Source organism: Lepus europaeus, chromosome 17 (genome assembly GCF_033115175.1).
Source record: "Lepus europaeus isolate LE1 chromosome 17, mLepTim1.pri, whole genome shotgun sequence".
Classification (NCBI taxonomy): domain Eukaryota; kingdom Metazoa; phylum Chordata; class Mammalia; order Lagomorpha; family Leporidae; genus Lepus; species Lepus europaeus.
In genome coordinates this window covers 62,661,179-62,688,806 of record NC_084843.1, presented here as the reverse complement: position 1 = coordinate 62,688,806, position 27,628 = coordinate 62,661,179, and the positions used below count along the sequence as shown (strand labels likewise).

The following is a 27,628-nucleotide window of genomic DNA, read 5'->3' as shown; positions in this document are numbered from 1 at the left end:
TAGCAGGGGGCTGGATGGGAAGTGGAGTAGCTGGGTTGCAAAGTGACGCCTATATGATTGTGCCAGTGTTGTAGGTAGTGGCTTAACTGGCTGTAACCCAACACCAATCCCTGTTTGTACAGCATTTATGGACTGTGTGCATAAATGTGGCACTGGATACAAAATTGAAAAGATACTAAGAATGAGGATACTCCTGGAGTGCTGGAGGCCTGGTGGGAGAGAGATTATTGTAAATAATATAATGAATTAGGCATGAAGTATTATTGAAACTAGAGAAGTAACTGTCTTACTTGAAGATAAAACAGCACTAAAAGAATAATGTCTTGAGGTAGTCCTTAAAGTATGAGAATTTCTCCAGACAGAAGGTAGGGCTGGAGCACGGAAAACAGGCACAGATGGGTTAGAGTTTGAAAAAGTGTACAAGGTACTTGGCAAGGAGTGTCAGGAAATGAAGTTGGAAAGGATCTTTTGTATACCAAGTTGAGGAGCTGAAACTTGAGCTAGTAAACACTAAAGTCTCTGGATGATTAAAGATAGAAACTGTATAGAGTCAAAATGCCTGGGTTTGAATTCTAGTTCTACTACTTAATAACATTCTTCATGAGCAAGTTTTCTCATCTGTAAAATAGAGTTAAATAAGGTCTTATTTTCAGATTTTGGAAGATTAATGGGTACAATACATGTGAAATTTGAACTATGGTACCTGGCCTTGTGCATGATAAATGTTTAACAACTAATACTAACCAATATTATTATTGAAGGCTTTAAAGTAGAAATAAGTGACCTGGTAGCTTGGTTTTTGATAACTGCTGCTGGTAGTATTGTGTAAAGCAAATTATTAGAAGGGGAGAGGCCTAAATAAGATTATCTAGTTAAAAGATTAATGGAGGGCCGGCGTTGTGGTGTAGTGGGTTAAAGCCCTGGCCTAAAGCGCCAGCATCCCATATGGGCACTGGTTCGAGACCTGGCTGCTCCTCTTCTGATCCAGCTCTCTGCTGTGGCCTGGGAAAGCAGTAGAAGATAGCCCCCAAGTCCTTGGGCCCCTGAACCCGTGTGGGACACCCAGAAGAACCTCCTGGCTCCTTGTGGCCATCTGAGGAGTGAACCATCAGTTGGAAGACCTCTTTCTCTGTCTTGACCCCTCTCTGTAACTCTTTCAAATAAATAAAAATAAATCTTAAAAAAAAAAAAGATTAATGGAATAGTGCTGGCGCTGTGGCATAGTAGGTTAAGCTTCCACCTGCAGTGCTGGCATCCCATGTGGGTGCCTGTTCCTGTCTTGGCTGCTCTTTTTCCTCTCCAGCTCCTTGCTAATGGCCTGGGAAAGCAGTAGAAGATGGCCCAAGTGCTTGGGACCCTGCACCCTGGGAGAGACTGGCTTCAGATTGGCCCAGCTCTGTCCGACCATTTGGGGAGTGAATCAGCAGATGAAAGACCTCTTTCTCTCTCTCTGCCTCCCTCTCTCTCTACTTCTGCCTCTCTGTAACTGCCTCTCAAATAAATAAATAAATCTTTAAAAAAAAAAAAAGATGAATGGAATTGTTCAAGTAAGGCATAGTTAAGGGAAAGAGAGAAACCAGATATGACACAAATTCCAAATAATATTGAGAATAAATATATTAGTATATTGGAGAAGTGGTTGGTTGGGAATGAAGCAGGTGAACAATATTTCTTTTTTTTTTTTTTAAAGATTTATTTATTTGAAAGTCAGACTTACATAGAGAGGAGAGAGAGAGAGAGAGAGGGGTCTTCCATCCGATGGGTCACTCCCCAATTGGCTGCAACGGCCGGAGCTGCGCCAATCCGAAGCTAGGAGCTTCTTCTGAGTCTCTCATGTGGGTGCAGGGACCCAAGGACTGGGGCCATCTTATACTGCTTTCCCAGGCCATAGCAGAGAGCTGGATTGGAAATGGAGCGGCTGAGACTAGAACTGGCGCCCATATGGGATGTCAGCGCTTCAGGCTGGGGCGTTAACCCACTGCGCCACAGCGCCAGCCCCGAACAATATTTCTGTAGTAAACAACCAGACTAATTTTGCTTTAGGGGATCTATTGGTTAGTTGTGGTTGGAGTGACCTCTAAAAGACTGAGAATGGTAAAATTCAAAAAAGCTTTGAAAAAAATTCAGGGTTTTCTTTTTCTTTATTTTGTAGTCATTAAGAGACTACCTAATTTTTTTTTGTAGTAGGTTAATCTAGCTCTAGGAGGAGGGAGAGTAGAGATTATTTAGATTTTTCTAGTAAGCAGTTTGATAAGAACTTGAACAGGCATCGCAACAAGGTTATTGTAAGAAAATTTGAGAAGATTTGAAGGATCAGGACTTGGAGTCCAAAAAGAGAACAATGACACAGAAATTTTAAGTCTGAGCACCAGGGGGTTGGTAATACCACCATATCAAAGATAAGCCAGGAAGGGGAACCAATTTTGAGAAAAATTTAAGAAAAATGTGTTGTATTCAGAAAACTACCACAAATTAAAAGGTATCCATAGAATTACTTGAAATTTTGAAGGCAGTGCTGTTGAATTTACTGTCTTTGCCTTAGAGCATGTGGCCATACTTATGCCTTTGGCAGGTCTTCATGATGAGGAGCCTTTATTTTTCTTTTCTTTTTTATTTGACAGGTAGAGTTATAGACAGTGAGAGAGAGAGAGAGAGACAGAGAGAAAGGTCTTCCTTCTGTTGGTTCACTCCCCAAATGGCCGCTACAGCGGGCCATGCGCCGATCCGAAGCCAGGAGCCAGGTGTTTCTCCTGGTCTCCCATGCGGGTGCAGGGCCCAAGCATTTGGGCCATCCTCCACTGCCTTTCCAGGCCACAGCAGAGAGCTGGACTGGAAGAGGAGCAACTAGGACTAGAACCGGCACCCATATGGGATGCCGGTGCCACAGGAGGAGGATTAACCAAGTGAGCCACAGCGCTGGCCCTGAGCCTTTATTTTTTCAAAAGAAAAGTGTCATTGTGATGGTATAAGGACAGATGGTACTGGAACAGTATTCTGAAGATTTCAGTTTGAACCATTGCTCTCTTTACTAGTCAAAATACCTTGGGAAGCCACTTACAGTCTCTGAACCTTTTATCTTGTTTGTGAAGTGGAGTTGAAATGTGCCTGCCCAAACACACAAGTGTCCCTGAGAATCATGTAGAATTATATATGTGAAAGTATTTTGTAGATCTCTGTAAATATGTTGTCACTGCTACATAAATTAGTGTTAAGAAACATAAATTAGTGTTAAGACATACAAGCTTTTTAGAAACTGTAACTAGTATTTCATTAGTTCAGTAAACATATCTATGTTCTAATCACTGGATTTAAGAAATGAAAGACATAATCCCCCTTTCCTTCTAGCAGCTTAAGCTGGGAAAGGAGACAGATATTTATAGTGAAATTGTTAAGTGCCGTATTTTAAGTGTATATCATGTGCTTTGCTATGGGATAGCAAAGGAGAGGCCTGGCACCAATAGTTTAGTAAGATTAGAAAAAGTTTTTAAGAATTATAACGCTGAAATGAAGTTTAAAGACAAGGAGAAGATAAGCAAAAGATGGGAATAGTGTACACCAAAACACTAGGACATGCCATTTAGAGAAAAAGAAAGTGATATAGTTTAAAAGATGAAGTTAATGTTTAGAATGTATGTAGAAAGTATCTGGGAACTGAGGTAGTGGCAAAAGTTGAGGGTGGAAATATAGGCAGATGTCAGATCATGGGGGATTTTATGCCACGTTAAGAAAGAGAATTTGGATTTTATGTAGTGAAGCTAGTTTCAAAACAGGAAAATGTTAGAATTTGAATTTTAGAATACTCTCTAATATGGAACGTGGATAAAATAGAAAATATTGTATTTTTTAAAATATTTATTTTATTATTTGAAAGGCAGAGTTACAGAGTGGCAGAGGCAGAGAGAAAGAGAGATGGAGGTCTTCCGTCCTCTGGTTCACTCCCCAAATGTGCCAATCCGAAGCTAGGATCCTGAAGCTTTTTCTGCATCTCCCACATGGGTGCAGGGGCCCAAAGACTTGGATCAATTTCCACTGCTTTCCCAGGCCATAGCAGAGAGCTGGACCGGAAATGGAGCAGCTGGTACTAGAACCGGCGCCCATATGGGATGCCGGCACTGTAGGTGACATCTTTACCCTCTGTGCCACAGCACCAGCCCTGAAAAGTTTGTAATTGTAATAATTCAGCAGGGACAGGGAAGGGGAGTCCTTATTTAGTCTCTCCAGGAACCAAAGGGACAAAACAAACTGGAGAATTATTTAGGACCTAATAACTGTATAGAATAAGGAAAAAAGGAAATGTCTAGGATAATTCCCAAATTAATCAGGTAACTTTTGGTTATTACTTAGAAGAAAAGGCGGTCTTCAATTTTATGCATACTAAATTTGCAATATCTGTAGAACATTCAAGTGGAAATATTTGGAAGTTTAATATGGATCTAGAATTTAGGGATGAGATCTGACTTAATTGACCTATTTGGAAGATCTCAAAATATAAATGATAGGTGAAGCTGTAATGTTGATGAATGAGATCATTAATACAGAGTAGTGAGAGAAGGAGCAAAGGACAGAATCCTAGGGTATGCATTGACATTTAGGAATGAGCAAAGAAAGTCCAGGTGCCAGTGTTCAGCCTAGCAGTTAAGACACTCTTTGGGATGCCTGTATTCTGTATAGGTGTGCCTGGGTTCTAGTCCCAGTGCCACTCCTGATTCCAGCTTCCTACCAGTGCACATCCTGGGAAGCAGCTCAAGTACTTGCCACCCATGTGGGAGATCTGATTGCGTTATCAGCCCCTGATTTCAGCCTGACCCAGCTCCAGCTTTTGTGGGCATTTTGATAGTGAACCTTTGGGTTGGAAATGTCTGTCTCTTTGCCTACTAAACAAATAAAAATGAAAAAAAAAAAATGGTAGGCTAATAAGTTACATCTAAAGAAGTAAGAGTAAAACTAGGTGAGTGATTTCAAGACCCCAAAGAGGCAAGAGTTACAGGATAGGGGAGTGGAGTAGAAGCTAGATAAAGGAGGATTGAAGATTACTGGGAAAAAATCAAGGACTAGGTAAATTAGAGACTGTATTTGTAGTAGCACAGAACTAAATTTTGATGATTTTATACTCGGCACCCATGTTTATCCAAGAATTGGGATTTTGTCTGGCAGGTAGTGTAAAATGACAAAAGGGCAAAACAGCTCAGTTTATTGTTTTAATAGTAGACAGATTATGGAATAGCTTCAAAATAATAAGAAATGAAAGTGTCCAGAAGGGAGTTGATAAGGAGGGGCTTTTCATCCTATTAAAAACAATTAAGGGGCTGGCACTGAGAGAGAAAGAGGTCTTCCATCCAATGGTTCACTCCCCAGATGGCTACAACGACTGTAGTTGGGCCAATGCGAAGCCAGGAGCCAGGAGCTTCTTCTGGGTCTCCAACATTGGTGCAGGGGCCCAAGGAGTTGGGCCATCTTATGCTGCTTTCCCAGGCTATAGCAGAGCTATAGCAGGCAGAGCTGGATCGGAAGTGGAGCAGCCAGGACTCAAACTGGTGCCTTAGGAGATGCCGTCACTGCAGGTGGCGGCTTTTACCTGCTAGACCAGTGCCAGCCCCTCTTTTTTTTTAATCTTATAGTGGGAATTCTAGAGGCCTCAATGCAAAGGATTGGGAGAGAGGGAAATTTTATGAAGGAAAGAAATAACAGAAAAAGACAGAAGTATAAAACTTTATTTTGGACAGCTGCCAGAGGTGGCAATGATGGAAGCACAGTGGGATTAACTGACCTGAGGCATCTGAATGATACTTGTATCAAGTTGTTCATTTGGCTCAGCAGCACTCCACTTGGAATTGGAGGCTTCTGATAGGGCTAAGAGCTTATAACCTTTGTGGAGTACTGGATGACAAGATGAGTTAATTCCCAGGATTCCTTGCCCAGTGGTAGAAATAGTAAAATCTCCGCTTCTCTCCTAATCCTGATCAATCTATATCCTTGGTTTATTTTTCCAGCTTCTTGAATTAAAACTTTTTAAAGTGTTGTTTTTTATCCTCCATACATTAAATGTGAGTGAAAATACCTTGTGATGGTTCGTAATTACTATACAGCTATATATCCTTTATACCAAAATTTAGATTGGGGGAAACTTTCAACAGAATGTTTTGGTCAAAATGAATATTACAAAATCAAGTTTTCTGCTGCTGGTAATGTGATGATTTGAGATAATTTTGAAGCTCGTTAGTTTGTTTTAGCCAATCCTCCGTTTTTGTTTTTTAAGATTTATTTATTTATTTGAAAGAGTTACATAGAAGAAGAGGCAGAGAGAGAGAGAAAGGAGTCTTCCATCTGCTGGGTCACTCCCCAGATGGCTGCAATGGCGTAGCTGGGCCAATCTGAAGGCAGGAGCCAGGAGCTTCTTCTGGGTCTCTGACATGAGTGCAGGGGCCCAAGGACTTGGGCCATCTTCTACTGCTTTCCCAGGCCATAGCAGAGAGCTGGATTGGAAGTGGAGCAGCTGGGACTCGAACTGGCACCCATATGGGATGCTGAAACTGCAGGCGGTGGCTTTATCTGCCATGCCACAGCGCTGGCCCCCAATCATCCATTATTAATTAGCCCTTTCAGTTGTTCACCATCTGTGTTATGCTTACATACATTTTTTAGGTTTGAGTCTGTCTATCACAAATATAGAAGAGCAAGAAAAATAGTCCACAAACTAGGAGGAAAAATATATACTTACATAGTAAGGAAACTGGAAAAGCAGAAATAATTGCTTGAAAATGAATTAGAAGTAAAAAAGCAAAGCCTTTTAAAGGCTTGAAAACTAGCTGGAAATACTTTAAAATGCCTTGGAAGTTGCAAAATAAAGTAGTAGTAATAGAGAATATGATTAAAAAACTTTTGAATCCCTGTTGAACAACTTTTTTTAGGCAAATTGAATTTAGTAATTTTTCTTTGGTCAGATCACTACTGCACCTTCTTCTGCTAAGCAGTTCTAAATATGCTTTTTCCCTTCTCATTTTATCATTCACTGATACATGAAAACTTACTCTTTTGAAATTTCAAGGTCGGCGCCGTGGCTTAACAGGCTAATCCTCCGCCTTGCGGCGCTGGCACACCGGGTTCTAGTCCCGGTTGGGGCGCTGGATTCTGTCCCGGTTGCCCCTCTTCCAGGCCAGCTCTCTGCTGTGGCCCGGGAAGGCAGCGGAGGATGGCCCAAGTGCTTGGGCCCTGCACCCGCATGGGAGACCGGAGGAAGCGCCTGGCTGCTGGCTTCGGATCAGTGCGATGCGCCGGCCGCAGCGGCCATTGGAGGGTGAACCAACGGCAAAAAAGAAGACCTTTCTCTCTGTCTCTCTCTCTCACTATCCACTCTGCCTGTCAAAAAAAAAATAAAATAAAATAAAAAATAAATAAAATAAATAAAAAATAAAAAAAATAAATTTCATATTCTCTATTTGTGTTGTATCATTAGAACAGTTCTAATCCCCTATAGTTTTCATGTACTTTTATCTGTGAATAGATACCATTTTTCTACCACTCAAACTGTACCTATTTGTTGAAGATGGCCCAGATTTTTTTTTTTTTTAGACAGGCAGAGTGGATAGTGAGAGAGAGAGACAGAGGGAAAGGTCTTCCTTTTTGCCGTTGGTTCACCCTCCAATGGCCGCTGCTGATGGCTCATCACGCTGATCCGAAGCCAGGAGCCAGGTGCTTCTCCTGGTCTCCCATGGGGTGCAGGGCCCAAGAACTTGGGCCATCCTCTACTGCCTTCCCGGGCCATAGCAGAGAGCTGGCCTGGAAGAGGGGCAACTGGGACAGAATCCGGTGCCCCAACCGGGACTAGAACCCGGTGTGCTGGCGCCGCAAGGCGGAGGATTAGCCTGTTAAGCCACGGCGCTGGCCCCAGATGGTTTTAAATTGTAAGAACATGCTTTGAGTTTAAACAAAAAAAAGAGAAGGATACATCTAAAGATACTAACTCATGTGCATGGAAATGGTTTGTACCATTTTTTGTTGTGTTTTTTTTTCCCCCCTCTTCTTCCGTTAAAAAAGATCCTGGCTTTTGATTAAAGAAAAAAATACTCACCATAACTTGTAGTAGAGCATTCTTAGTGTGCATGAAAACATGCAGTACCAGCCTAGGGGGATGATGGAGTGGTCCCTCAGGTGGGTTTTTTGGGGAAGTTCTGTATTTTGAACAAAATTTAGCCATTAATGCAATTCTGTGTTCACAGGAAGTATACTTGAGCTAAATGCAGAATCTTAAACAGTATCTCTTTTCCTAAGTTGAATTTTTAAAAAGATTTTCTTGCCTGATGAGAATATGCTAGTTTGATCTTAAAAATTTGTGTTTAAGAGACTTTTAACCTTATTTGTATAATGACCCAAAACTAGCTCTTGATTTTCTTATTTTTTTTTATTGTTTGAAAGGCAGAGCCAGCCGGCGCCATGGCTTAACAGGCTAATCCTCTGCCTTGTGGCACTGGCACACCAGGTTCTAGTCCTGGTCGGGGCGCCGGATTCTGTCCCAGTTGCCCCTCTTCCAGGCCAGCTCTCTGCTATGGCCCGGGAAGGCAGTAGAGGATGGCCCAAGTTCTTGGGCCCTGCACCCCATGGGAGACCAGGAGAAGCACCTGGCTCCTGGCTTCGGATCAGCGAGATGTGCCGGCCGCAGCGGCCATTGGTGGGTGAACCAATGACAAAAAGGAAGACCTTTCTCTCTGTCTCTCTCACTTTCCACTCTGCCTGTCAATAAAAAAAAAAAGAAAAGAAAAGAAAAGAAAGGCAGAGCCACAGAGAGGCAGAGGCAGAGAGAGGGAGGGAGGGAGGGGTTCTCCATTCGCTGGTTCGATTTCCAAATGGCTGCAGCGGTGGTAGATGAGTTAATCCAGAGCCAAGAGCTTCCTCCATTCGGGCACAGGGGCCCAAGGACCTGGGCCATCCTCCACCGCCTTCCCAGGCCACAGCAGAGAACTAGACGGAAATGGGTCTTGAACCAGCTCCCACATGGGATTTTGGTACTGCAGATGTGGATCCACCCACTACGCCACAGCGCCGGTAAATTTTATTATATTCTTAACACTATATTTGGGGAACAGAATATAGCTTAATGTCTTTGTTATGTTTAATGCCTTCATTATGTATTAAAACTTTTTTCCCCCCACAGGCAGAGTGGATAGTGAGAGAGAGACACAAAGAGAAAGGTCTTCCTTTTTGCCGTTGGTTTACCCTCCAATGGCCGCTGCGGTCGATTCATCGCGCTGATCCGAAGCCAGGAGCCAGGTGCTTCTCCTGGTCTCCCATGCGGGTGCAGGGCCCAAGCACTTGGGCCATCCTCCACTGCCTTCCCGGGCCATAGCAGAGAGCTGGCCTGGAAGAGGGGCAACCGGGATAGAATCCGGCGCCCCGACCGGGACTAGAACCCGGTGTGCCGGCTGCAATGGCCAGGGCTGGGCCAGATTGAAGCCAGGAGTTTCTTCCTGGTCTTCTGCATGGGTGCAGGAGCCCAAGCTCTTCAGTTATTTTCTGCTGCTTTCCCAGGTGCATTAGCAGGGATCTGGATTGGAAGTAGAGCAGCTGAAACTTAAACCAGTGTCCATTTGGGATGCTGGCATCGCAGACTGAGGCTTTTACCCCTTTGTCACAACACTGGCCCCAAGTCTGTGCTTACTAAACCCTTGTAGATTTCTTTTTTTCCTTTTAAAAAGAAAATACTATTTGGTAAAGAACCAGAAACCGGGGCTGAGGCTGTGGCACAGTAGGTTAATGCTATGCCTGCGGTGCCCACATCCCACATGGGTGCTGGTTCTAGTCCTGGCTGCTGCTCTCCCAATCCAGCTCTCTGCTGTGGCCTGGTAAAGCAGTAGAAGGTGGCCCAAGTCCTTGGACCCCTGCAACCACATAGGAGACTGGGAAGAAGCACCTGGCTTCAGATCGGCACAGCTCCGGCCATTGCGGCCATTTGGGGAGTGAACCAACAAATGGAAGACCTTTCTCTCTGTCTCTCCCTCTCACTGTCTGTAACTCTACCTCTCAGATAAATAAGTAAAATCTTGGCCGGCGCCGCGGCTCACTAGGCTAATCCTCCACCTTGCGGCGCCAGCACACCGGGTTCTAGTCCCGGTCAGGGCACCAATCCTGTCCCGGTTGCCCCTCTTCCAGGCCAGCTCTCTGCTGTGGCCAGGGAGTGCATTGGAGGATGGCCCAAGTGCTTGGGCCCTGCACCCCATGGGAGACCAGGATAAGCACCTGGCTCCTGCCATCGGAACAGCGCGGTGCGCCGGCCGCAGCGCACTACCGCGGCAGCCATTGGAGGGTGAACCAACCGCAAAAGGAAGACCTTTCTCTCTATCTCTCTCTCTCACTATCCACTCTGCCTGTCAAAAATTTAAAAAAAAAAAAAAAAAAAAAAGTAAAATCTTCAAAAAAAAAAACCCAGAAACTAATTTAGTGCGATCAGATTTTGAATGCATAAAGAGGTCATTTGTTATTCAGTAAAAAAGAATCCTATAGATTTAGCAGATAAATAGTAATTTTGCCTAAGTATCTGATCTTAAAAGTGTGCTTAGATACTATTGAAAACAGATCTTTCTGTTTTTCTTCCATTCAACAGATATCATTGAAAAACAGTGCAGCTGGTGATTATTTGTAGAAATAGTATATTTACTGTAGGAGTGAAAAAACCAACTACTGAAAAGTTACACAAATGGGACCATGCGGATAATTTGTAGGAATAAGTTTACAGTGATAGCATGTTCAAAAAATGCTGTATGGAAGTGAAGATGATTTCCTTCAGAAAATTGTGTTAGATCATTTAAAAAGTGATTCCAGTGATAGACAAGGTATGCACTGATATTGAAGATGTGCATAAAGACTTTGAAAGTTTAAATGTGAAGGTGGGAGAAAAAGCATTATTTTAAAATTATTTTAAGCTTAATCTTATTTTAAGTCTATATGTGCCTCTAAATTAGTTTAAATTTCAGAAGTAAGCATTTAGCTGTTTTTATTTTCTTTTATTTTTTTTTAAAGATTTATATATTTATTTGAAAGAGTTGGAGCGGGAGAGAGAGATATGAGAGAGATTGTCCATTCACTGGTTCATTTCGCCAATGGCCACAATGGCTGGGGCTGGGCCATGGGAAAGTGGGCCACGTGGAAGCCAGGAACCAGGGGCTTTATCTGGGTCTCCCACGTGGGTGAAGGGGCCCAAGTACTTGGGCTATCTTCTGCTCCTTTTCCCAGGAGTGTTAGCAAGAAACTGCATCAGAAGTGGAGCAGCTGGGAATCGAACTAGAGCCCAAATAGGGTGCCGATGTCACAGGCAATGGCTTTTCCTGGCCACAGCGCTGGCTCTCCTAAAGTTTATTTTTAAGTTGTCCAGGAAATATTTTTTTAAAAGATTTATTTATTTTACTTGAAAGTCAGAGTTACACAGAGAGAAGGAGAGGCAGAGAGAGAGAGGTCTTCCATCCACTGGTTCACTTCCCAGTTGGCCGCAACTGCTGGAGCTGCACCAATCCGAAGCCAGGAGCCAGGAGCTTCTTCCTGGTCTCTCAACGCGGGTGCAGGGGCCCAAGGGCTTGGCCCATCCTCTACTGCTATCCCAGGTCATAGCAGAGAGCTGGATTGGAAGTGGAGCAGCCGGGACCCTTATGGGATGCCTGCTTTACCCGCTACGCCACAGCGCTGACCCATATTTTTTAAGTTCTCATAGGAACATGGTAGATTACCTTTTATTTGGAATCTCTCTCTTGCTCTCTCCTTTTTTTTTTTTTTTTTTTTAATTTTTTGACAGGCAGAGTGGACAGTGAGAGAGAGAGACAGATAGAAAGGTCTTCCTTTTGCCGTTGGTTCACCCTCCAATGGCCGCCGCGGTAGCGCGCTGCGGCCGGCGCACCGCGCTGATCCGATGGCAGGAGCCAGGTGCTTCTCCTGGTCTCCCATGGGGTGCAGGACCCAAGCACTTGGGCCATCCTCCACTGCACTCCCTAGCCACAGCAGAGAGCTGGCCTGGAAGAGGGGCAACCGGGACAGGATCGGTGCCCCGACCGGGACTAGAACCCGGTGTGCCGGCGCCGCAAGGCGGAGGATTAGCCTGTTGAGCCACGGCGCCGGCCTTTTTTTTTTTTTTAAGTTTTAAGCTTTTTATTCAGTGAGAGAAATGCATAGGAGAGTGAGGGCCCTATCTAAGAAAGAAAGGGAAATCTGGATTTATACCGAATACCAGGAGCCAGCTATGTGGAGGAGCATGTAGGCCAGAAAACGTGGGGCGGGTGGCCTGAAGGCCACGCATCCACAATGGCGAAAGAGGGAAAAGGCCAAAACGGATGGGCCCACTGTGTTCCAGGCCTTTAATGCGCCTTTAATCTGCCTTTAATTCTGAAGGGGAGTGATTAATTAGTCTGATTGACAGGGGCATGTACAGGTGTGGTCAGGTAGGGACATTTGGTCACACAGGGCCAAGGTGAAGGTGTGGTCTTCCAGCTCACAAACCTGATCAGTTTTATCCTGTATGCTGCCTACAGCATGGAATGTCTCTTTTTGGCTTGTGTGGTATTAAATTGTATTATTATACTTTATGTAATGTGAAGAGTATTTGATACATTTTGAGAGCTTTGCTTAAAAATGTGTTGGCTTAAAAAAAGTGTTATGTTAAAAGAACTTTTAATTTTGTAAGAATTCATTCCTGTAGTAATTCTCAAAAACATCATTAAATGAAGCTTAATAAAAAGTAGTGTAATTTCATTATTTTTTCTTAAAAAACTTTTTTTTAATTAAAACTTCTAGGACCAACATTGTGGCATAGTATGTTAAGCTGCTGCCTGCAATGGTGGTATTCCATATGACTGTCAGTTTGAGTCCTGGCTGCTCTGCCAAGGTTCCCTGCTATTGCTCCTGAGTGAGCATCAGTATCTGAGCCAAGTGCTTGGGCCCCTGTCACCAACATGGGAGACCTGAGTAGAGTTCCAGGCTCTTGGCTTCTGCCTGTCCCCCCCAGCCCCCATTGGGATCATTGGTGGAATGAACAAGTAGATAGATCTTTCCGTCACCCCCCCCCCATATCTCCCTCCCTGTAACTCTGCCTTTCAAGATAAATAAGTCTTAAAAAAAAATTTAAACTTCTAGGGTGCATGTATGAGGCAATATGTTAAACTGTTCCTTAGATGCTCAACTCTTATATAGGAATGCCAATTGAGTCTTGGCTCCTCCGATTCCAATCCAGCTTCCTGCTGGATAATGGCCCAGTTACTTGGGCTCTTGCCACCCAAGTGGGAGATCTAGGTGGAGTTTCTGACTCTTGGCTTCAGTCTGGCCCAGTCCTGACATTTGAGGGGCTTTTGGGGAGTGAACCAGCAGATGGGAGATCCTTTCTTTCTCTCTCTCTCTCTCTCTCTCTCTCTCTCTCTCTCTGTCTGACTTAATGCAACCATGCCTTTCAAATAAGTAAAATAAATCTTTTAAAAAATTGGAAAAAAATTAAAACTTCTACCCAGTAAGTGAATGGGAACCTTTGCTTTTCAATTTGATGTTTATTTATCTAATTTCAGTGATTAGTTTTTGTGTCAATATGTTATTAGTGACTTAGTTTTTATTAATTTGAAAAAATTGCAGCTGTCCCTTTCCCTCCAACACATCGTTTGACATCTGAAGAAGTATTTGATGTGGACGGGATACCCAGGGTTGATGTTTTGAAGAACCACTTAGTAAAAGAAGGTCGAGTAGATGAAGAAATTGCGCTTAGAATTATCAATGAGGGTGCTGCCATCCTTCGGAGAGAGAAAACCATGATAGAAGTAGAAGCTCCAATTACAGGTACACTTATTAATGTTTTGAAAATTTTTTGTTACACCATTATTCTTTTCTCTAAATATAAAGCTGTTTTCCAATGCATTATATTGTGTAATAAATTAGCATTACATGGACATTATCTTGAATTTCCAAATTATTTTCCATACTTTAAAAACAATTTTTGCGTGTTTTCAGTGGCTGAACATCCTACATAATCTGAGTTCAGAAGTTAGTCTTGTCATTTTTTGTGAAGGTTTCATCAGTTGTATTGGCCATATATTAAATTTGATTGAACACTTGGCTTTCTGTCATGAGGAGCAAATACTTTGATGTCATGTCAAATAATAAAGGTGATCATTTAAAGGTCATTTAAAAGAAACAATTGTGTTAGAATGGACATTCTATTGCCACCATTGTCATGTTGTCCTTCTTTAACTTAGACACATCCTTGACTTCCTAAAGAGGAGCTTTATAAATTTAGATGAAAATTTTGTCACTGACCACAAATTTCATTGTTTTGTTACATCTTGTTCTAAATCTTGAACAATTGAACACTTAGTTACATATCAACCCTATCATGACTCTTAATAGACCACTTCCTTCTCAGACATTTCCCAATAGCATTTACACTGCCTCATATGTAAAAGAAATTAGAAGTTAAGTAGAATCTTTTATTTCAGAACTTTTTTTTTCATATCTAATAATCTTCTTTTTTCAGTGTGTGGTGATATCCATGGCCAATTTTTTGATCTGATGAAACTGTTTGAAGTAGGAGGATCACCTGCTAATACACGATACCTTTTTCTTGGTGATTATGTGGACAGAGGTTACTTTAGTATAGAGGTAATAATCATATCTATTGTCATTTGATTTGCTGTTAAGTGTTGGTATAGATGATTTCTATTAATTTCTAGTAAAATAAGTTCCTAAAAGTACTTGAGTTGTGTTTTTTAATGTCTTTAAAAGTTTGTAGGAAAAGCTACTCTATTTCGCTTCTCTATCAAACCATTCAGTTAACTTTCTTTGTGGTACTCTGTTTATGTAATTACAGTGATTATTTTTCCCAGTGGGAATTATGAACAGACTGAGGGGTCTTTATTGCCTTATTATTTAGAGACCTTAAGAAGATAGTGCTTTTATCATTTTTCCCCCATAGGAAAAAAAATAATTAAATTCTTTCCGATTAAATAAAATGTATTATGATTCTGTTACTGCTTAAGTCATGTGTGCTTCTGTCTGTCTTAACTAACTATTAAGACCCAAGGATGTCATATGGAATCTTTGTACCTGAAAGTATTCATTTGTTTTAAAAAATTTTAAAGCAATTAAAATGATTTCTGGTTCATTATTTAACAGTAGATGGTTCTTTTTGTTCCTTTTTGTTTTCTAATTACATAAATAAAATATGCTAAATATAGAACAGTCTGTGCTAGCATATGTATTTCTCTTCTTTTTTAAAATTAAAATGGGACTGTGCTGTAAAATTGTTCTGTAGGTTTCTTTTTTCGTACATCATTATCCTTTGACTGTTTTCTGAAGTCAGTAAACAGAAACCTACAGTATTATTTTTAATAGCTTCATTGTCTTCCACTGAATAAACAAATATTAATTAACTTAATCTTTTCTTTGTTAGAGACTTAAAGACTTCCTAGTGTTGTTGCCATTGTAAATGTTGCTTCAGTGAGCTATGCTGCTTCATATATTTTTGCATACTTATCTAATTATTTCTGTAGGACAGGTTCCTAGAGGTAGAACTGCAGGGTCAAAATTCCTTTTTTTTTTTTTTAAGATTTTATTTATTTGAAAGAGTTACAGAGAGAGGTAGAGGTAGGGAGAGAGAGGTCTTACATCCACTGGTTCACTCCCTAAATGGCCACAATGACCAGAGCTGAGCTGATTCAAAGCTAGGAGCCAGGAACTTCTTCTGGGTCTCCCATGTGGGTGCAGGGGCCCACGGACTTGGGCCGTCTTCTACCACTTTCCCAGGCACATTAGCTGGAAACTGGATTGGAAGTGGAGCAGCTGGGACTCGAACCTGTGCCCAGATGGGATGTGGGTGCTGAAGGCCAGGGCTTTAACCAACTGCAACAGAGCATCAGCCCCTCAAAATTTGAATAGCTAGTTGTATTGCACACTTGATGTTTAAAGCATGTTTTAAACATTTAGTATACATTAGTTAATCGTTGCAACAGTGTTATGCGGTAAGTACTGTTATTTTATCCATTTTACAGATAAGGAACCCAAAGCTTGGAGAAATTAGTGACTTGCTCAGGGTTATATCTTTTAGTAAATAGTACAGCCAGGCAGTCTGACTCCAAGTCTGTGCTTTTATTCACTTTTGCTAACTGAAGATTTACCTGCCTGATGAATTTTTGTGCTGTTTACTGTTTTTTATTTCTGCTTTTCCAGTGTTTTCATTATACCTTATTTTCTGTGCCAGGGTTCCTAGTGTGTAAGAGAGCTCTAAAATTTGTTGTACTTCCTTTAGGAATTTTACCCTGAGATCTTCTTCCTCCCATTCATCATTTAATTACCAGTCCCTTCAGTCTTCCCTGTGTTATTATCTCGGGCTTCAAGAAAATCAGAAAATGACCATTCCTACCAAATTTGACATTTGGCATTTAACAAAAATAATGAAGTAACCAATTTTAGAAAGCTTTGTTGGTAATTAAGCATGCTGGTGTGTATGTCCTTGTATGAACTCATTTAATACATTTTATTGCTATGAAAGGAAAATAACAAAGAATAAACAACAAGAACAGGCTGAGTTTATTAAGCATTTCCATGGTTTTATTTTTTTTCTCCCATTGGGAATAAAATGAAGATGTAAATAATTACACATTTCAGTATACCTTACTTGTTAAAAATAAAATTTTTCTTCTTGTCTATGATTGTATAAACCATATTTATTTCCATATGAAAGCATCTTTGCTTTGTTTTAACCAAATAATGTAACAAATCTTATGTTAAATCTGTGTAGAGAAAGGCACCTGCTATACTGTTCATTTTAATATCTTTTTTATTTTAAAAATTACATTGTATTTGAATTAGTTAGGTAATGAGCCACCTATCTTATGTAAGGCAACATTCATAATTGGCAATTCAGACATAAAAGTTGGCCCTTCTTTTCATTAAGCAACATGCATAATGCTTAACGTCACAGTGTCAGAATCCTACCTCCATTACTTCTCTTTTGTGGTTTTGGACAAGTTACTTAAGTTCCTAGTTAAGCAGAGATAATATTACATACTGCATAGTGTTGTTTGGGGAATAAATACAGGAGATTAGCTTGACACAGTAAGTAATAAATATTAGCTGCTATTACTTTTAACATCATTATTTTGTTTACTAATATACTTCAGGAGGTGACCAATCTGCCAATTGTCCTTACACCAAATATCCTGTAGATTTAAAGTAATTAAATTATGTGACTCATTGATTCAACAAATATTTATTACTCTTCTATTTGCTAGGTACTTTTCTAGGAGTGGAGAATCAGAGTGAATAAGATGACAAAGTCGGTGATTTCATGGGGCTTAAATTTTAGTAAAGAACAAAGAGATAATAAAGACTAATAGAGATGGTAAGGGTAATAGAGTTAAAGGAAAAAAGAGCAAAGATCACATAACTTAGTTAAACAAAAATACAAGGTAAATTCACTGGAAACATTTTCTTTTGCAGTGTGTCTTATATTTATGGGTCTTGAAGATTCTGTACCCAAGCACATTATTTCTTCTGAGAGGAAATCATGAATGCAGACACCTTACTGAATATTTTACCTTTAAACAGGAATGTGAGTACTGCTGGAATAAATATTTTAACTTCCTCATTATTCTTTTGAAGTGATGTGGGTAGTAAGAGTTATGAAGACTTCACAGTACAATTTGTCAGAACAGATTTTTGTGCCCACACAAAGTCTTTGAGGAAGATTGTCAAGTACTTTCTAGTGTTTAATTGTATTTAATTCTGAAGTTTTCACTTCAGTATTTGCTATTAAGTTTAAATTTTACAGATGTGCTTTAAAGTTTTATATGTAGTTTATTTTTAAATTTTTAAATTGACACATAATGATTATACATATTTATGGAATTGTTTATAGTGTTAATATTAAAATTATTTTTCCTAACTGGAAAAATAAAAAGTGAAAGAAAAAAATTGTTACTCTGGGGATTTTTGTCCCCTAATTTTGAGGAATTCCTGTAAATAATCTTAACAAATTTTTTAATCCTGTCAGCATTGTGTATTTTTTTGTTAAAGGACTGATAGGAAGTGCAAATTTATTTATTTATTTACTTTATTTTTCTTGACAGGCAGAGTGGATAATGAGAGAGAGAGAGAGACAGAGAGAAAGGTCTTCCTTTTTGCCGTTGGTTCACCCTCCAATGGCCACTGCGGCCGGTGCATCGTGCTGATCCAAAGCCAGGAGCCAGGTGCTTCTCCTGGTCTCCCATGCGGGTGCAGGGCCCAAGGACTTGGGCCATCCTCCACTGCCTTCCCTGGCCGTAGCAGAGAGCTGGCATGGAAGAGGGGCAACTGGGACAGAATCCAGCGCCTCGACCGGGACTAGAACCCGGTGTGCTGGCGCCGCAAGGCGGAGGATTAGCCTGTTAAGCCACGGCCCAGCGCAAATTTAATTTTAAAGATTTATTTTATACGACTAGCACCGCGGCTCAATAGGCTAATCCTTCACCTGCGGCGCTGGCACACTGGATTCTAGTCCCGGTCGGGGCGCCGGATTCTGTCCTGGTTGCTCCTCTTCCAGTCCAGCTCTCTGCTGTGGCCCGGGAAGGCAGTGGAGGATGGCCCAAGTGCTTAGGCTCTGGAACCACTTGGGAGACCAGGAGAAGAACCTGGCTCCTGGCTTCGGATCAGCGTGGTACGCCGCCAGAGTGGCCATTGAGGGGTGAACCAACGGAAAAGGAAGACCTTTCTCTCTGTCTCTCTCTCCCTGTCTACTCTGCCTGTGGGGGGAAAAAAAAAAAAGATTTATTTTATTAAGGCTGGCGCTGTCGCATAGCGGGTAAAGCCACTGTAGTGCCGGTATCCCATATGGGTGCTGGTTCAACTTCCAATCCAGCTCTCTGCCATGGCCTGAGAAAGCAGTAAAAGATGGCTCAAGCCATTGGGACCCTGCATCCATGAGGGAGACCCAGAAGAAGCTCCTGGCTTCTGGCTTTGGATCGGCCAAGGTCCGGCCATTGCGGTCATTTGGAGGGTGAACCAGCACATACAAGACCTCTCTCTCTCTCTCTCTTTCTCTCTCTGCCTCTGCCTCTCTCTAACTCTGCCTTTCAAATAATAAATAAATAAATCTTTTAAGAAATTTATTTATTTGAAAGGCCGAGTTACAGACAGAGAGGGAGAAATAGAAAGAAGTCTTCCATCTTCTGGTTCACTCCCAAAATGGCCAAAATGGCTAAAATGGCTGAGGCTGGGGCTGTCTGAAGCCAGGAGCCAGGAGCTTCTTGCAGGTCTCCCACGTAGGTTCAGGATCCCAAGCACTTGGGCTATCTTCTGCTGCTTTCCCAAGTGCATTAGCAGGGAGTTGGATCAGAAGTAGAGCAGCCAGGATTCTAAATGGTGCTCATGTGGGATGCCTGCATTGCAGCAAGCAGCCTAACCTGCCAAGGGACAATACTGGCTCCCTTTTTGTTCATCTATATCGGCTTCCTGCTTTACTGCCCTCCTTTTCTTTCTTTCTTTCTTTCTTTCTCTTTTTTTAAGATTTATTTATTTATCTGAAAGGCAGAGGCAGAGAGAGAGAGACAGAGACAGAGGTCCACTATCTGCTGGTTCACTCCCCAAATCGCTACAACGGCCAGAGCTGATCTGATCCAAAGCCAGGAGCCAGGAGCTTCTTCCAGGTCTCCCAAGCGGGTACTGGGACCCAAGAACATTGGACCATCTTCTACTGTTTTCCTAGGCCATAGGAGAGCTGGATCAGAAGTGGAACAGCTGAGATTCCAACTGGCACCCATATGGGATGCCGGCACTGCAGGCTGTGGTTTTACCCGCTATGCCACAGTGCAAGCCCCTTTACTGCCCATTTTAAGCATTCATTTAAGATAAGAGTATCTCATAAATTCATGTACCACACACACACATGTGTGTGTATATATATATATATATATTTTTTTTTTTAATTTTTGACAGGCAGAGTGGACAGTGAGAGAGAGACAGAGAGAAAGGTCTTCCTTTACTGTTGGTTCACCCTCCAATGGCCGCTGCGGCCGGCACGCTATGGCCAGCGCACCGCACTGATCCAAAGCCGGGAGCCAGGTGCTTCTCATGGTCTCCCATGTGGGTGCAGGGGCCCAAGCACTTGGGCCATCCTCCACTGCACTCCTGGGCCACAGCAGAGAGCTGGACTGGAAGAGGGGTAACCAGGACAGAATCCGGCACCCCAACCAGGACTAGAACCTGGTATGCCGGCACCGCAAGGCGGAGGATTAGCCTATTGAGCTGCGGTGCCAGCCGTAATATGTATATATTTTAATGAAAAAAATTGAACATTGAATTTTGAAGTCATGATATAGTGGTCCTGCCTGTAGTGACAGTAATCACTGATTTGTGGTATAAAATGTCAAAATTTTTTTTTTTTTTTTTTGACAGGCAGAGTGGACAGTGAGAGAGAGAGAGACAGAGAGAAAGGTCTTCCTTTGCCGTTGGTTCACCCTCTAATGGCCGCCGCGGTAGCGCGCTGTGGCCGGCGCACCGCGCTGTTCCGATGGCAGGAGCCAGGTGCTTATCCTGGTCTCCCATGGGGTGCAGGGCCCAAGGACTTGGGCCATCCTCCACTGCACTCCCTGGCCACAGCAGAGAGCTGGCCTGGAAGAGGGGCAACCGGGACAGGATCGGTGCCCCGACCGGGACTAGAACCCGGTGTGCCGGCGCCGCAAGGCGGAGGATTAGCCTGTTGAGCCACGGCGCCGGCCAAAATGTCAAAAATTTTATACTTAGATATAGTTCTAGTTTTGCCTTACCTTCTGAAGGTGGATGATTGAGCTGTTGTTTTTAGGGAGTTTACTTAATTATTTTTAGTAATATTCTATGAGTGTTTGCTGAATACTCAAAATAAATTTAGAATAAATATTTTAAGTCCAGTAGTATTATTTTTATTGACTGTTAAAGAGGAGAATGCTTGTTTTTAAAAAAGATTATACAGAGTAAATTCATTCTTGGTGGTATTTAGTTCTGTAAGCTTTGACAGATGCATAATGTTGCTCACAATCAGTCATGATACAGAAGAGTTTTATCAGGCTGTTAATTCTCCCTCGCTGCCTTTGGTAGTCAGTCCTTTACCCATTCTCAACCTTGACCACCACTTACCTGTTTTCTCTCTGTTTAGTTTTCTTGCTGTGGTTTTAATAGTCAGTATTCACCATATATATATATATGCCTTTTAAAATTAAAATCATAACTGTCTCATTATAGAAAACTTTAAGATACCTTAAGATATAAGGGAAGGAAGAGAATAAGAAATAAACATGCAGTATATCTGCCAATGTTTTAAAAATGATCAATGTGATTTTTAAATATTGAATTTTTTTCTTTATCTAGGTAAAATTAAATATTCAGAAAGAGTCTATGAAGCTTGTATGGAAGCTTTTGATAGCCTGCCTCTTGCTGCACTTTTAAACCAACAGTTTCTTTGTGTTCATGGTGGACTTTCACCTGAAATACACACACTGGATGATATTAGGAGAGTGAGTATATAGTTTGGTTCCAAGGTTGATTTCTATTTAAAGTACTTTGTTGGATAGAGAGTAGAAGCTTCAAACATCTCTTTACTGCCAAGATTAGGTAATGATAAAAATTAATATGGTGATATTTTAAGGAAATAGCTTCTAATTGTTCAGAACAATATAGTATGAACTGTATTCAAAGTTGGTGCCACTTTCCTATGTCCATTCTGTCCTCACTTTTTGATGAGTTATTTCTGTTCTTTGTTTCTTTCTTTTCTTTCTTTCACAGTTAGATAGATTCAAAGAGCCACCTGCATTTGGACCAATGTGTGACTTGCTATGGTCCGATCCTTCTGAAGATTTTGGAAATGAAAAATCACAGGAACATTTTAGTCACAATACAGTTCGAGGATGTTCTTATTTTTATAAGTAAGGAAAATATCCAAGATTAATCACATTTTAGTTGTTAAAATAGATATGCTTCATACAAAAATCCATTATTTTACTTAATTTATTTTTTTTCTCCCACAGCTATCCAGCAGTGTGTGAATTTTTGCAAAACAATAATTTGTTATCGATTATTAGAGCTCATGAAGCTCAAGATGCAGGGTAAGAATTCTGTTTTCCTGACAAATTAACACCTTAAATACAAATCAAACTTAGTAACCATGATTGATGCTTTACGATGCATATTAAGCTATTTGTTTTGCAGCTATAGAATGTACAGAAAAAGTCAAACTACAGGGTTCCCTTCATTAATAACAATTTTTTCGGCACCTAATTACTTAGATGTCTACAATAATAAAGGTAAGATGTTATTGATAAAAAATTGTTAAACAACTTAGCATTTTAATTTACTTTTTTGAAAATACAGTAGAAAAAGGGGCATTGTTTCACACTGTCCAGATCTCACTAAAAATTCTAAGATACAAGGGAGGGGAGAGAAAAAGGAATAAAAATCCAAACTGTGAAACTTAAGTCATACATAACCATTCCACAACTTGTCACTCAGAAAACCTGTTTTATAAAAAGCACTCTGAGTTAAATGTCAGGCAAAACCAAACATGACTTTCTCAAACTCCCTTTTCTTAAACGTTTCCCTTATAACCAAGAGAGGATCTTGTTTGTATAAGACTGCCGCTTTGACCACTTCATGTATGTGCACTATTTGCTTATTTGTCATGTTTCTTGTTCTTTATTCACTGATCATGATTCTCTTTCTCTTTTCTTATTCTCTATTTTGACTGCTCGTCTTTTCACTGCCCCATGAAGATTTATTTGTATTTGAGCTTTCTGTGATAATTCACCCTCCCCTCCTCTTGACGTTACATTCTTCCCTTTCCTTTTTTTTCACTACTTTTTTCTTTTTTTCTTCTGTTTCATTGATTTCCATTTGTCCCTCTTCCCTCCAAATTTGATCTGTCTATAGTAATTGGATTTCATTTTATTCTGAACACAACATATTGACAGATAATGTCAGAAGGTTTTAATCTAGTTAAGTGTTTGCCAAGGACAGTGAAAATAAGATTGGGTTTACATAGTTCATGTCTTCAGAAGAGAAAATTAAGAGGAGAGCTCCTATTCTGTCTTGACACGCCTGGAATTCAGTTGACTATGTCATAACTTCAGGGTCAGACTAAAGTGGATGTGCCAGGAAGAAAGAACAGAAGGTTAAAGACTTTAAAAAGTACATTTAGAAAGATAGTGAGGTCATTGCTAAATAAGGGTCATGGTGTTAAGTTCAAAAGAGGAGCAGAAGAAAGTTTTTTGGATGATGGAAGATGATGGTTAAAGAGTAAAAACATTTGCGATCAAACAGTAACATGCTGGATAATTCATGCAGAGTATCTCATTAAAACTTATAGCTATTTAATAATTTTTTTATTTCATATTTAAGCAGAAATGTATGTAAATTTTGACTCCATTCTTAAGAACAGAATCGAGCACTATATTTAACTCTCTACCAGTGCTCTGTTTCCTCAACTCTGCCCCTTGTCAGTGTTAAAGGAACTGGTGTTCAGTACTGGTTGTCCTTTGACAAGATTAAGGGATCAATTTTTAGTACTTACAAAAGAAACTCAAGCTGTTGAATCTGTCTTGTCAAAATCAGATGTCTCTTGGTAGTTCTGAATCTGTATATAATGATATTAATAATGTGAATGTTTAGTATAGGTGTGTTTGCAATGTTTCATTCCATCCTAAAGCAATTTTCTAGATTTTCTCTCTTAAATATGATCTGAAAGCTTGAGATCAGCCCATAATTTCTGAGACTCAATTCAGAATTCTTGTATTTCACATTGGAATTTTTAAGGGAAACAAACATGTATTTGTTAAGTTGGTAAATGGTAATGTATAGCTGGATTACTTTAGGTTCTGTGTTGGCCAGAATTGCAAATATGAGAATTTAACATCTACATTTCAGAGCTATTCACTAAAGAGGTGGGGGTGGGAAGTATACACATAAATATCAAGTTACAAAGCTTGTATATTTTTATATAGTTTCACGTGAAATGCATTCTCTGATCTTAAACTTCTGATGTAGGCAAACTGAACATATAATAAATCCCATTTTATAAATGAGAAGCAGTTTAGTTAAAATAATTTACCCAGGATTGCACAGTTAGTATGTTTTGTAGTTTAGATTACAACCCAATCCTTCTAACCCAGTATTCCATAAAGTAATATAGCTAGTGACTGAAGTCTATGTAGATTAACTTGTTAGTTACATCAGCATATTGAAACATTAGATCTTAAATTAAGATGAGTATGTACTTTTTAGATTATTTTTTATGATATTTTCTCCAAGTATTTTTAGAATTTTTTTCTAAATTAAGTAAAATTGCTTTGCATTTTTCCCTGGTTTCCCACATGAAATGAAACATACATTTACATATTCATAAATAAAATATTTCCAGTTGGTGGAGTTTTGCTGTGTTATTACCATTCAACTATCATTTTCAGGTTATCTACAGATAAAAAGACCCTCTTTAATTCCTCAGTTTTTGTGAACTTTCAAAACCTAGAAAATTGCTCTTTGCTATTCTGTGTGTTCTCTGAAAATTGAGTTTTCACAATTTGGATTTAGTTGAAGTACAATTATATCATTGGATTGTAATGTGAAGAAACCACTCTGGAAAGAATCTGGAAATTTCATTAATAATAATAAAGGAAGATCTGACTGTTGTTCCAGATTAAAGTGTATTAAAAACAAGAAGTATGATATTAAGAAAAATTAGTTCCCATCTCCCTCTACCAGCTCTGATCCTATATATCCCTTGGTCTCTCTCCCTTTTAAAAAGATGTTTTTGTGCCTTTGTGAATTTTATGTTTTTGAGGCTGAGGACAAGTTGTTACATTGACATTCAACTTATCTTGCAGCTGCTGTATTAAAGTATGAAAATAATGTGATGAATATTCGACAGTTTAACTGTTCTCCACATCCTTACTGGTTACCCAATTTTATGGATGTCTTCACATGGTCTTTACCATTTGTTGGGGAAAAAGGTATAGTTATTGTTTTCTAAATTTAAAGAATTATTTTATTACCATTGCATTTACTCCAGTTTACTATTATAGCCACGTATTTGCTAAAAGAACCTGAAATCTAGTTTCACTGTGGTTGCAGCTCTACTTGTGTCAGTGGGTGTGGATATGAGAGCCTCCAAGATATTTTGGTTAGCTGTTTATAGCCCCTGTGTGAGGGTGTCTGGGGGACTAGGAGAAGACTTAAAAATAGCCTGATGTCGTCTTCAGCTGTTGGGTTTTCTTTCTATTTTTCTTTAGCTTAAATCTTTTATAAGGGCTTGGAAAGAGAGCTTTGCTTTGGAATGGACCTATCTGCATATTTTAACTCCGTTTTTGGGGATGCCATAACAATTTAATAGCTTTTGTTTTGTCAGTGTTAGTCATTTTATAGTATTCTATACTCTGAGAGAAATTCTAAAGAGAAATCCAGGTTCTAACCTTATTTTTTTCTTCTATGTCAAAATATGAGTAAAATTTTAATATTGACACACCTCTAATTGAGAAATACCTATTAGAACATACTTAATAGGCCTTTTAAAAGAAAAGAAATGCTATTTAAGAAATTTTGTTTCTGTCTTGTTTCTAGCTCTGTAGAATTCTTAAGATTTTGTTAAATGTCACACTCTTCTTTTGAATTCTAGTGTTAATTTTCTCACAAGGCAGTGCCTTAGTTTCCATATATGGAAAGTAACAGTATAAGAGTACAGATACGATTGTAAAACATTTTGTTCTGTAGCCCCCTCTATTTTTTCTCACCTCTTGCATGTGACAAAATGTTCCTTTCTGTATGAGATATGTCACTTCTGCCAAGGCAATTTTTGGTTCTAAAATTCAGAATTAATACTTAAACTATATATGTTAAACAGGTTTTTCTGCAGATTGCCTTCTGTCTTCTTCATTTACTCAGTAGGTCCAGTGTTAAGTTAATATGGAGATAGGATTACCCACTTGAGCATTTGAGAAGAGGACCAGTTAAGGGCTTAGGTACAAGGGATGCATTACACTTTCAACCTTCTATCTTTGGTATATGAGAAATAGTTCAATCATAGCATCATCAGGCTAAAGAGAATTTAAGAATTCATTTTGTTTACTCTCCTGCTTTCAGGCTAGACTGCTACTCAACTATTTTAATGTTAATATGGGGATCGTGGAGGGTACAGGATAAGGAGATAAGATGAAAATAGCTATTTTGAAGATTTTTATTTGAGTCTCTGATAGCCCCACCGAAGGAAATATTTCATTATATCTTTCTATCTAATCTAAATGTTTATACTACAAGTTTTTAAAGAAGGAAAGATACAGAGATAATAGTTTCTTTCTCAAATAGTTCACCTATCAAGAACAAGCACCTCATAGAACCGTAAGTTAATTTAATCACATATTCCAACTTCTTCGGAGAGATGAAAAAATTTATTCCGATTTCTGTGATCCCCATAAAAATGAAGCTGACGATCAGTAGACATCTGTGAGTGTTCCTGCCTTTGAAGTCTACCACTAAATGATCTTTGGCTTCTTCTCTTGCCACTCTAAATCATCTTGTCTCTTCTGAAGGAAATATTCAGAGGTTTTTGGACTTTTGTTGTTCGTATGGGAATCTTCTCTAAATTAAAAAGATATTCAGCTCATATTTTAGCAGTGTATAGAAATAGAATCCTACCCATTGCTGAGCACAGTAAGAAAATGTTCTAAAATTTGTTGTATATTTTATCATTTTAATATGTGATAGCTGTTCAGACAGCCAAATTACTTGAATTTAATGAAAATTTTCTTTTGGTGTAAAAAGCAACATGTAACATTTCATCTATTTCACTTTTTTTTTTTTAAAGATTTACTATTTTTTTTGAAAGGCAGAATTACAGGCCGGCGCCATGGCTCAACAGGCTAATCCTCCGCCTTGCGGCGCCGGCACACCGGGTTCTAGTCCCGGTCGGGGCACCGATCCTGTCCCGGTCGCCCCTCTTCCAGGCCAGCTCTCTGCTGTGGCCAGGGAGTGCAGTGGAGGATGGCCCAAGTTCTTGGGCTCTGCACCCCATGGGAGACCAGGATAAGCACCTGGCTCCTGCAATCGGATCAGCGTGGTGCGCCGGCCGCAGCGCGCTACCGCGGCGGCCATTAGAGGGTGAACCAACGGCAAAGGAAGACCTTTCTCTCTGTCTCTCTCTCTCTCTCTCACTGTCCACTCTGCCTGTCAAAAATAAAAAAAAAATTAAAAAAAAAAAAAAGAGGAAAGGCAGAATTACAGAGAGGCAGAGGTCAAGACAGAAAGAGAGATTTACTCCCCAGATGGCTGCAACGGCTGAAGCTGCACCAATCCGAAGCCAGGAGCCAGGAGCTTCCTCCGGGTCTCCCACACAAGCGCAGAGGTCCAAGGACTTGAGCCATCTGTTATACTGCTTTCCCAGGTCATAGCAGAGAGCTGGATCAGAAGTGGAGCAGCCAGGACTCGAACCAGAGTCTATATGGAATGCCAGCATTGCAGGTGGCGGCTTTACCCGCTACGCCACAGTGCCGGCCCTATTTCACTTATAAAAGGCCAGTTTTCCTCTGGTGTGTTCCCTGAAGAACAACAAACCTAAGACAAAGGCTTTTAAAAAAAGGATTTATTTATTTATTTATTTGAAAGTCATAGCTACACCGAGAGAGAAGGA

The 27,628-nt window shown here is 40.3% G+C and overlaps 1 protein-coding gene across 4 annotated transcripts in view; it reads left to right on the top strand.

The window, feature by feature from the left end:
- Positions 1–27,628, top strand: part of PPP3CB (protein phosphatase 3 catalytic subunit beta) — a 67,536-nt gene that overhangs the window by 7,730 nt on the left and 32,178 nt on the right. For all 4 annotated transcript variants that reach the window (XM_062215081.1, XM_062215078.1, XM_062215080.1 and 1 more), the window contains exons 2-9: positions 13,594–13,794; positions 14,489–14,613; positions 17,452–17,563; positions 21,331–21,476; positions 21,745–21,884; positions 21,987–22,064; positions 22,168–22,262; positions 24,834–24,959. In XM_062215081.1, the coding sequence (XP_062071065.1) occupies positions 13,594–13,794; positions 14,489–14,613; positions 17,452–17,563; positions 21,331–21,476; positions 21,745–21,884; positions 21,987–22,064; positions 22,168–22,262; positions 24,834–24,959 (1,023 nt within the window). The remainder of the gene's footprint in view (positions 1–13,593; positions 13,795–14,488; positions 14,614–17,451; positions 17,564–21,330; positions 21,477–21,744; positions 21,885–21,986; positions 22,065–22,167; positions 22,263–24,833; positions 24,960–27,628) is intronic.